The 11,049-nt window shown below is 38.6% G+C and overlaps 2 protein-coding genes across 2 annotated transcripts in view; both read right to left on the bottom strand.

Annotated features, from left to right (window-relative positions):
* Nucleotides 1-3,560: 3,560 nt before the first annotated feature.
* On the bottom strand, nt 3,561-9,486 carry LOC131779893 (centrosomal protein of 57 kDa). Its single transcript, XM_059096494.2, is given in 10 exon segments — nt 3,561-4,419; nt 4,793-5,001; nt 5,397-5,492; nt 5,604-5,687; nt 6,345-6,422; nt 6,889-7,130; nt 7,550-7,729; nt 8,248-8,346; nt 8,349-8,421; nt 9,347-9,486. Coding segments are annotated over 10 exon segments (1,446 nt in total). The 5' UTR covers nt 9,368-9,486; the 3' UTR covers nt 3,561-4,055.
* A 183-nt stretch (nt 9,487-9,669) lies between these two features.
* The window catches only part of LOC131779903 (presequence protease, mitochondrial), a 22,244-nt gene continuing 20,864 nt past the window's right edge, over nt 9,670-11,049 (bottom strand). The window contains exon 30 of the mRNA XM_059096504.2: nt 9,670-9,717. Coding sequence (XP_058952487.2) covers nt 9,670-9,717 — 48 coding nt within the window. The remainder of the gene's footprint in view (nt 9,718-11,049) is intronic.

Genomic DNA, 11,049 nt, shown 5'->3' with positions numbered 1-11,049 from the left:
ACATAATAAACATTCTGATATATGGGAGTGATAAAAATTCTGATATATGGAATGGAAGTTATTGAGTAAAATAGTTCGCTTCGCTTCATTTTCTTAAGATGATATCATTTCCGTTTCTTGTTGGCGAAAGATGTGTCGCAAGTCAATGCTGGACGGTCACGTCGGGTTCGTTCCAGGCAGTTGATTATGTTACGGAACTGTGATCTCTTATTTTATTATAGTTTATCTTTCATTTATTTCTTTAATGCAGGTCTTTTATTCATCTCCTTCTTCCATACATTATTTATTCTTTTCTTTATTTATCCTTTCTGCCGGGAACACAGAAGTGGTCAGAAATAGATTAATTCATCTGTGGTTATTTTTTCCAATCATTAACCTAGTCACCTAGGCTTTTAGCAATCAGCGCCCCTCACACAAGTCGAAGTAGAGACTGTGGTGATCTTAGAGGCTTCAGAGACCCTTCCAATGACTTTACCCAGTCCCTTACTCATAGAAAAAGCGATGATAGAAGCTTCTGATAAATAAACCATAAACAAATCGTCCACCTGTCCCATGATCTGTCCGGTAGAGAGCCAGGCCTCACGAAGTCAGGTTTTGACCGGCCCAACTCCTCCTTTAGTGACTCTCCCTTAGAAGTAATCTCGTGCCCAGATCCTACCGTGTAACTGTAACTGGAATAGTGAAAAAGGTAAAAAAACGTTCTCTGGTTAAAAAGGTTTTAAAATATGAGCTTTCGGCTATTATACTATAGCCTTACTATAGCCATTCGTTAAAGGCTATGGTATAATAGCCGAAAGCTCATATTTTAAAACCTTTTAATCAAAGAACGTTTTTTTACCTTTTTCACTATGTCACATCCTGGTTACAGTTCAATTTTTAATTGTAACTGGAATGTAAAGAAATGCTTCGAAATGCTTGATAATGCTTGGCCGTTGAAGGTCTGGGTACGAGACTAACATTATTCGTAGCTTATTAAGCTAATAAACGTACACGAAAAGTTGTTTACTGCTCAAATGATAGGCGATATATTAATGCGTGATTCATGATAAGCCAGCAAGCCTCCTCTCGTACCCCTCATCAGCGAACGGCACCAATAACCGTAGTTGAGTAACGAATGGATCTAGCCGAGTCTTAAAAGCGCAGTGATTGATCCATAACCAGCTGTTTTGGCAATACGATATGATTATGTGTATGAGTATTACTCATTTCTCCGGACAGGAATCCACATGTAGTCATCGCTGACTACCTCCCCCTCCCCCCTCCCCACTACTGATTCGATCAATCGATGGATCAACGCCGAAGTTATTCTTCATATTCCAGCCAGAGAAAACCCGTGTCAATATATCAGAAAATAAAAAATGAATCAAAGGAACTAAAGAAACCAAGTATTAATCAAATAAAAGGTATGTTAGGAATATCAAAATGCAAGAGGATATATTCTCTTGCGAAATAAAAATATATATTTAAGTATCTAAATACTTTACCCACCTATACTGAGATCTACTAAAGTAAACGGTATGAAATGCTAAATACATATATCGTTGAGTTATATCAATATATTGTTATCATATGCACCTTAATATTAAAATGTGACAATTTAATCCCTATGAAAGACAAGTGTCTTTGCTAGTTTCCTGATGGTGGAGAGAGGCACCGTGAGATTCATGTAAAGTGTGTTTTCCGAGTGTCTGGTCAAGAGTTGTATTGGGTCTTTCTTATTCAAAGTACCGCACGTTAAACTTTATGCAGCTGATAGCTCGAAAATGATGAGTTTTGCACTCGGTCACTTCCCCTACATGTCAACTCGCCGACAGTCGTCTTTGGCCACTTCGGTTTACTGACACTATTCATACCTCAGTTACCGTTTGGCGCAAAGAAGGTGTAAATATTTGGTAAAATTGTCGGCGTGTTGACAAGTAGTGTCGGAGTTCACCAAATAAAGGTGTCGGCGTCTTGACTAACGATGTCGATTAGTTGATTGTCTGGCTTGTGAGGGTCTGCGAATCACATGTTTCCAGTTTGGTTCAGGCATTTAGTTTAGGGTGAGCGTTCGCGTTCCAAACCTCTTTCCAATTTTTTTCTCGGAAGCCGTTCGGTACTAACAAAACGCCTGGAAAAGATTTATCCGATTCTATCTTAGTGACATGATGAAATCTTTTGATCCCTCTTCGACAGGGTTGCTGACCGAGGCCGTGATTTCAGATCAGGATGTTTTTATAAAACATTGTTAAATAAATCGCCATAATTTAGATCAATGTTGTTTTCGTACACTCTTACCAGTCATTAGTACCAACAATTGAAGCTCGCTTTACTGGCGTAATAATCTAGGAACTATACGGCCGAAGAAAACGTGAATAGTTGTTAAATTCCTGTAGCCTATAAAGATGTTTCAACGAAAGTAACGGAACAGTGACGAGAATGTCTAAGATAAGTTGAAGGCATGTTCACGCTAGAGCTGTGCTCTGAGAACGATGAAAAATGTCAAACAAAAGTATCCACACATGACGAAATAAACGCAATCAACTGTGAACTTACCCACAGGAATCACTGGATACCATTTTTGGACGGCACTCACAGCACATTCTAACATGTTCAATCATTCAGTCATTAAAACTGACATTCAGCAAAACTACCACATAGCTCCATTCCACAATGCATTAACAAAGTTAGTAAACTTAAGCAAACGGCTTTCGTATCTTTACACATTGTTTTGCGAATTGTGTCTTCACACTTTCAAATTCTCTCTTTTCTTTTCACTGTGATTGCATGTTATTCGAATGTTATCGATCGCCAGTAATCGTGTCGCTTGTGTCCGTAGAATGCTGTGAGACTTTGGGATTTACTTCGTATTGTGTTCATAATATACGAGTTCCTTTGTGAAAGACTTAAGATCTCTTGAATATGTTTGACAAGACCTTATGAAGAGCGTAAATATTTGAATAACAATTCAGCTAGGAAGACAAAGAAGTTTGCTTCGCTTTATTGAAAGTATGAACTATCACTGCCTTTCATATATGCGCGCCTATTGCGAGCGCTTTCGAATTATGCTGTGTAATTGACGAAATTACCCGCTTTACACCCTTCTCGCCCCGACAAGGAAAGAAGGAAGTTGAACGGGCGGCCCTGAACCGTCTGAGAAACAGGTTACGCTCCAACATATTTGAATAAATGTAATTTGGTATTATCAACTGAGTTGAAAACGTAAACTGGCCACCGCAAAGAGTTTCAAAGCTGACGTTTCGAGCGTTAGTCCTTCGTTCTTCGTAACTCTTTTACGGTGGCCAATTTAAGTTATCAACTCAGTTGATAATATTAAATTACCCTACCCTTAAACATCAATCTCGTTTGTAAAAGTGTAACATTAAGGAGAAGCTAAAGGAGACGCATTGAGGCAAGGTGAGGCGAGAAAGACCTTTTCCCCCTCTTCTTAGTCCCCGCTAGTTTTTTCCTTCGCTCGTCTTCACAAACTGACTTGCTGGAACAGTTTAACCGGCCGCAAGCTCTTATTGAGCTGTGAAAACGTCGTGGACATGGGTCGCACAATACTTCTGTCGACAAAGTACTAGACGCATGAAATCCTACTTTTATTGAAGAGTTCAGAATAAGTTTGTTCCATGTATATAATTACAAATCTTCTTACGAAGGAAAACCATACAATATATATATATAAATAACTGCTAGTCTCCACATGCTTGTTCAGTGTTCAGTCAAAGTACAATGAGGCATTATACTTTTGAGTTCAGATATTAGAACGTCAGTTCTCTCAGTCATCTTTTTACATTCTCTTTATTTTAAATTTGAGGAATTTCATGGGCAAGTCAATAAAGATCTTGATAAAAACAAATCAATGATCGGATTGTCACACTCTCTCTTTTTTCAGTTCTTCACTCCTTGCAAGTTCCACACGTATCATGTCTGAACACTTTAAGTCTTCTGTTTGAAAAACTTTCTCTTTTACCTATCTATCTAATATAACCCTACCCTCCCACAAGTATATTTATTCCCACCTCAACAACCTTTTCCCTCCACCCTTCGGACAAGAAACATCCGCTTGGCTAGTCCCAATGATATTGATTCTTTCCAAGCGAAGTTTGAAGCGTCTTCATCCCTTTATAAACTGATAAAGTATCTTTCACTGTGCCTCCAGTTCGAGCAGGTTTCGTTTTAACAGTTGTCACTACCTCTACTTCGCCACCACTCGCCGGTAGGACAGCGCTTGCGCTCTTAGGCCTAACCGCTGCTTTTGTCTTCTGCTTCTTGCGCTGTCGTTTCGCTTTCTCTTGCTGTCGTCGGACCATTGCGATTTGTTCTCCTTTTGCTTCCATTCGAGCTTCTAAGTTTTCAAGCTCTCTTCTGAGATCTTCTTGTATTCTTGGATCGTCGGATTCTTGTATTTGACGAGAAAGTTCTCGATGCTCGCTGAAAATGATACACAGCACAGAAAATAGGAATTAACTTCAGTTTGTTAAGCCTTTTTTCAAGCGCGTTTCTCTTATAACTTGAAAATTATATCTTGTATACTGAAGACTTAAAAACCAATCCTTTCTCGTTTTTTCACTTTGAGCTCTCATAGCCTTGTGAACTTTCTCTTTGTTCGATTTACCATTTTATTTATCTAGGTTTTCTTTTTTTAGAACACTTATTCAAAAAGTGCAAAACTGTGAACACAACACGACCTCGTCCTAGGGACGAGGCTGTGGTAGCCTTAATGCCTTTAACGCGTCTCATATACTTTAATTTAAATGGCTCACATAAGGGACTAACTTAGGCGAAAATACTGATTAGTACGCACAAAGTGATGTGTCCAAACTCATCCTGTAGTCCAAGGAGAAGCCCCTCGAAAGCGTTATCTGAATCACTGGCACTCGCTGAACCCGCACTTTGCGGGAGTCTTTTCGGAGCCCGTCGTGCAGCAGCGTGACACAGCGCTGGGTTATGGGCTTTCATTAAAGATAGCACAGTCTGTACATTAGCTCCAAGAGAGTGTGATTTTGTAGTCGACTATCACCAAAAAGAAAAAACCATAAAAAAGAAGATGAGAGAGAAAGAAATGTCACTCCGTTCGGTGTTATTATCCTTCCCATCCAAAGAACTAATTTTCACGCGACTTCTTCGAATTCCCACCATACTTGGATCTTAAAATGATCATTACATCAATACCAAATAAGTGTGCTTTTACGAAATTGGGTGTAATTTCAAAAGTCTTCTCGACCATTTAGATGTTACACTAGATCCAAGCATAACTTGGTAACTCGCATTTTCCCGCGCTTGAGCTGTAGCTTTAAGTTCTCATTGGTTCCTTGCTGATCTCTGTTCTGATTGGCTATTCTGATCACTTTGCTCCCCATTTTTTTGGTCTAACCTAAGTTTTAAAGGAATTCAACATTGTCACATACCTGGCCGACGACAAATGGAATATTTCCTAAATTTAAATGATAGTGATCCGAAGGTTTAACAGGCTGATTTGATTTTCTTGGTTTAGGTCTTGGAGGCTGAAATGAATATACCAACACTCGTCTACTTTACACATAGAAAAAAAAATTACAAGCTAAAATATAGAAAGAAAAACTTTAACTACCACAAATAACGCAAGTGAGAGTTACCTTTCGCTTCTTTTTCTTTGGCTTTGTTCGTTGTGGCGAGGCCATGTTCATAAGTATTCTGTTAGTTTCTGCGACTGATTCCAGCTGGAAGAGAAACAAGTTTGCTTTTAATTTGGTACAGTGTGCTTTCTTGTGTTAGCTTTCTCGTGATCAGCTATCTCCTTTTCGAAGTCGCTATTTCTTGACCTAAAATCGTAAAATAGTCCCCCGAAAAAAAAAGAGGTTTTGGTCGCCGGAAAAAATGGGGAAGGTAGGAGATCGCCGTAAACAGATCGCCAAATTGGCGATTTTCTCTCCAAATTTAGTCACCACAATGTTTTTCTAATCGCTTCGGTGACCAAAATGATTGCAGTCTAGAGCACTGATTATTTTCATCTCACGTCTAACCATTACGCTACAGCTCCTCCATGATATGTTTAATTTTAACATGTTGCAACTATGATTAGAGCGCTTTTCGATTGAGTGTCGTAAATCCAAAACAAAAGTAACCACACCGGCTATCAGAAGAGAGGAGAAAATCTTTGAAAGACAATGAGCGCTCAAAGTAAAACCGACCAAACTGCCTAAAGCGCGGGAAAACGCGGGTAACCAAGTCGTGATTGGTTTTAGTTTTGCATCTGATTGGTTGAGATGGTGGCTTAAGTTTCCTGGACCAATCACAGAGCAAAGTCATACAAAACTACTGCTAATCCTGACTACTTTCTGTATCAACACATTGCTATAATGATGATTACTAACAACCTCTGCAGTTTTATTCTCCACCAGTTTTCTTTGATGGACCTCCTCTCTTAGTTGTTCTTCCAATTCCCTAATTTTACTCTGCAAATGAGATAAAACCATGAGTTAGACTTCTATTGCAATGGTAACAAAAAAATTTAATCGCACAACAATTTTTGAAACATAAAACCATGTAAATTGTTCTAAGAAATGCAAGGGGAAATAAAAGGGAAATGAACTAGGAACACTCATAGAATATTCAGTCACAGCAACTGTATATGCACAAGATGAAACCCATTTTGCCAACTGTGGATTGTCTCTGTTGACCTCACAGAAAGAAAAAGTAAATCAATTTAAAATGGTATTCTTTTTCTTTAACTTCTCAGCGACTTCACACTCTTAAAAGAAAAAAGGCTTATTCAGTTTGGAAAGAACAAGACATGTCAATAGAAAGTCAAAACAAAGAAAACCGAAAAAAACAACAAATTTCCTCAAAACGTACTGCATGCAATCATCTCCTGAGCAAAAAACATGGCAGATGCCTTTATACAGGCTTCCAAAAGCTCACCTCAGCAATAGAATGTGATGCAGTTAACTTCATGTGCTCTCTTTCAAGCCCAGCTAGTTTCTCAAACTGTCCTCTCATATCATCAGAGGTTTGCTGGGCAGCCTGTTTAGCAACCATTGCTGACCTTTGTAATGCCTGATCTCGGTCAGTTTCAGCAGTTTGGACCATCTTACGCATATAGTCTAACTGTTTCTCCAATAAATTACATCGAGCTTCTGCACCTTGAAGGTCATCTTCTAACTCTAAAATATGTAGCAACAAACACATATAAATGATTCAATTGAAGTACTGAAACAGAAGTTTTTATTTTTCTTAAAAATAATTTAATCAAGGCTTTTTGAAATTTATGAGGCAAATCTGTCCTGTACAATTGCTTCTGATTTGCAAATTTTCAACTACTTTGAATATTTGTGGTGTGAAACCTAGGGGGGCCAAAGTTGATTTTTTTTTCCCTTCAAAATAATTCAATTTCCACACTTTCTTGTTCTGTCATTTCTAGTCATGAACTCTCATTTTTTCCTCATTGACTTATAGCCCCTGTGCCTTAAACTCTGGCCACACACATTAAAATGCCAAGAAAAAAACCAGTCTGCAACTTTCAGTACAGACCTCAGGTATTCAGAGGTACATATGCTGGATGTTAAATAAAGCTGTAACCTACGTTTATTTTGCTTTGAAATAACTCCTTGTGAAGATTCACGGACAGTGAGTTCTTTTTGCAGCACATCCTTGTAATGTCTTGATTCAGCAGCTAATTTCTTCAGATTATCTTCTGCATCTGCTCTCTCCAGCTCAAGTTTACGAATCTTTTCTTGCAGTCCCTTCAGGGCTGACACAACAGCTGTTTGAATCAAGTATGAAGTAAACAATTTATCAGTATTTAAAAAAAAAGAAATAAATAAACATTGAAAGAAATAACTTGCTAATGACAATTTAACTCTTAACCCTTTCTCCCAGATAAACATGTAAATTATCTCTATAATATCCGTACATTATCCAGCAAACAGGTAAGGAGATTTCTCAAACTTATCAGGTAGAAATTGTTATCTTGATCTGAGACCAAATTCTTGTAACTAATGTACTAGGAGATGTGTAGCAGCTAGGGGGAGAATTTAAAATCAGCTCTTGGAATTTTAAAGGGTTAAAGAGCATAAAAGGCTCTTGCAGTCAGCTGTACAGCTCACAAATACTGCATATGTAGAATGTGGCAAGAGAAGACTTGATAGCAGTTGTCTGCCAGCAAATCCTGAGCAGGTTTGTGGCTCTTGCTTTCAGGACTGGGACTGCTTGTAGTCTGTCTACAACATATATTTCAAACAAATGTTGTTCACTGTCTAAAATGACCAAACAACACATTACCTCTGCTATTAGTCTGAGGAACAGTTCCTCTTGGAGATGCTCTAAGATTGTCATGAAAGGAAGAAACTGATCCACTTGCCCCTGGAAATGATGATGTGGACGGATGCTTGCTCTGTGAGGGGAGTCAACCCCAAAGCCTCTGTAATTATACCCAGACATATATGGAGGAGTTGACTAAAATGAAGATAGACAAAGAAATAAGAAAGCATGTGAAAACTTGTTTCCAGTAAAAAAATAAAGTTATCTCCAACTTGTGCTAACGTTTGGTGCAATATCATGCCAACATTGTGTGAACAAGTTAAACTACTTCTCCCAAATATCACAGACAATTATTTTGTGCTGTGTACTTTGAAGGCAAAAGGTTTTAAACCCATTAATTTCTAATCTGATCTAATGTACTGAACAGTTTGCAATATAATTTTGCGCAATGAATTGGCAACCTTTTTGTGATGAAAGGCAAATGACTAAATCTTGAAACCTAGAGAAAAAAAACTTTTCTAAATAACAAGTGATGTAGTTTTAGATGATTCCAGGTCAAAATGATGAAAAAATAGTTTTATCTGTAAGTATATTTGTTTGAAGATTATGATAGTGCTCCTTGAACAAAGGGAAAAAAGAAATTAAACTTGTTTAAAATCAATTCGATGGTAAATTCATTTTAAACTACAACACGATGTGCAACTTAACGTGATTAATCCACTTACGTAAAAGTGAGCATACCCACAATTTATTAAAAATAGTAAGTCTTATTATCAACGCCATGCAGATAGCTAGGAGTTTCGAAAGATCAAAGGAAAATCGTGGAGGCAATTTCAAACTAAATCCTTGCGTTTGCGATGTCAGACTAACTATGTAAAGTACGGTTGTCGATTAAAATTCTGCTCCACGCTCTCGTAATTTAGCACAACGGACTAAAATAAATTTTTAATTTAGCCCATTGGAAACGTAAAATCGACAAGATCAGCTCCACCACAAATTCTTTTCAGCAACGGATGTAGTGAAAATAAACAAACCAAGAGGAGTCAAAAGCCACTTGCCGAGGATATGGAAGGACGCTGATCCCTCATGGTTTAAATTCAGATTATTTAGAAAGTCTTACCGCGCCATCCCTATAAGCCATGCTTTCCTCAAGAGGGGTGGAAAGTATTTTCTAACTTGATCGTATCCAGAATATGGCGAAAATTGACGAAAACTAGCTCATTTTGTTTGACACTTTTCACCAACTCAACGCCACTAGAGCGTCCGTTGTCTAAAACGACATACTGCTGTCCCTGTGATTTACCTGTGGGCTTCAACCACATAGTTAATTTTTTTCCATAAACCGTACCAGGCCTGGGCATACTTAGTTCAATTGGCCCGCCCCATGGCTGGTTTGGTTCAGTTTCTATAATCGTGAGGGAAAGTTTGGGGGCCCAATCCATATTAATCCCTGTTTGGACTTGGAGTACTATGTTGTCTGTAAAAACATCCCTGTTGGAATTAAAAGTCCCTTTCAGTTGTGCAAAAAAACTCTTAAAAGAATTGGTGGAGTAGCTTTCAACCGTCCCACCGTCCCTTCCCCCGCAATGGGACAATAAGTTATTTTTTCTCAAAACCGGGCCCCCAAGGTTGCAAAACTGGTAAAAGACAGATAGTTTTTTTTTTTTTTTTTTTTTTGTTTTTGTTTAGCTAAATCGTATCTGTTTTTGGTTACCAACATGCGTGCTGAAAACCTTGGCGTGTGCCCCAAATGTTTTGTTTTTTTTTTGATAAACCCATAAAACTTCCCTCCCTTGGGCCGTCACTTTTGTTTACTTATGGGATACACATTTACCCTCTACAAAATCTTTTTTTTGGAATTTATCCCGTCCACGGGAAGTCCCAATTTCCAAGCCGTTACAGCGACCGTCCTCAAAACAAATTTTTTTCGGGGGCGCCGTCTTTGCCTCATGCTTTGGTTTTTTTTTTTTATCTGTGGAAATCAGCGGACCCCGGTTAAGGAACAAAAAATTTTTTAACTAAAATTTGGGCCCCAACAGATTTTTTTTTGTTGCCCCCACCGCCCGCGCCCCCAAAAATTGTGAACATAAAATTTTTTCCTTATGTTGGATTATATGGGCCTATTTCCTCCCTAATCCGTGGTTATCCATACATTTCCCCCTAAGGTGCCCCCTTGACAAAGAGAATTTTTGGGGTTGGAACATTTCCAACAACAAACTTTTAACTGGCGGGATTTTCACATTTCCTTTATTCTTCGTTGGAAAAAACCCAAATACGTTGGATTTTTCCCATGGTAGATATTTGTTAGGGAGAAATACCAATGGCTAGTCACTCCCCTCCAAGCGGGGGGGCGGGGGGGTTCTTCAAGGGTTCAAATGGTTTCTAATTTTTGCAATAACAAATGGGTTCTGTCTTTTTCGAAGCTGTGGTTCCCCCCCCCCCTTTTGTGCCCGTGGAAAAGACAGAGCGGCAAGAAAATGCAACTCCCTTTTAGAGGCCCTGGCAAGTAATACGTTCTCAGAACCTGGCCCCCCCCCTTTTGGAAACCCACAGGGGTGAAAATTTTTTTTAAATAGTCCCCTGATGCCCATATTTTGACCTGAATTTTAATTTGTGTTCCCCTTTTTGGACAGGTCCCAAGCTTGAAACACAGGTGACCAGAATACATGTGATATACAAGTCAACAAGGTATTGTTATGATTAAATAACATTGGGGTTCAAAGGTTTCAGAGGTCATACACACAATGGCCACAGTTTTAACGAACACTTTTCAAAAGTAGGTGATATTAACTAGATAAGGTGCATTTTCAAACCTCATTACAA

The sequence above is a fragment of the Pocillopora verrucosa genome, chromosome 9 (genome assembly GCF_036669915.1).
Source record: "Pocillopora verrucosa isolate sample1 chromosome 9, ASM3666991v2, whole genome shotgun sequence".
In the NCBI taxonomy this organism is placed as follows: domain Eukaryota; kingdom Metazoa; phylum Cnidaria; class Anthozoa; order Scleractinia; family Pocilloporidae; genus Pocillopora; species Pocillopora verrucosa.
This window is presented reverse-complemented; position numbering and strand designations above follow the sequence as displayed.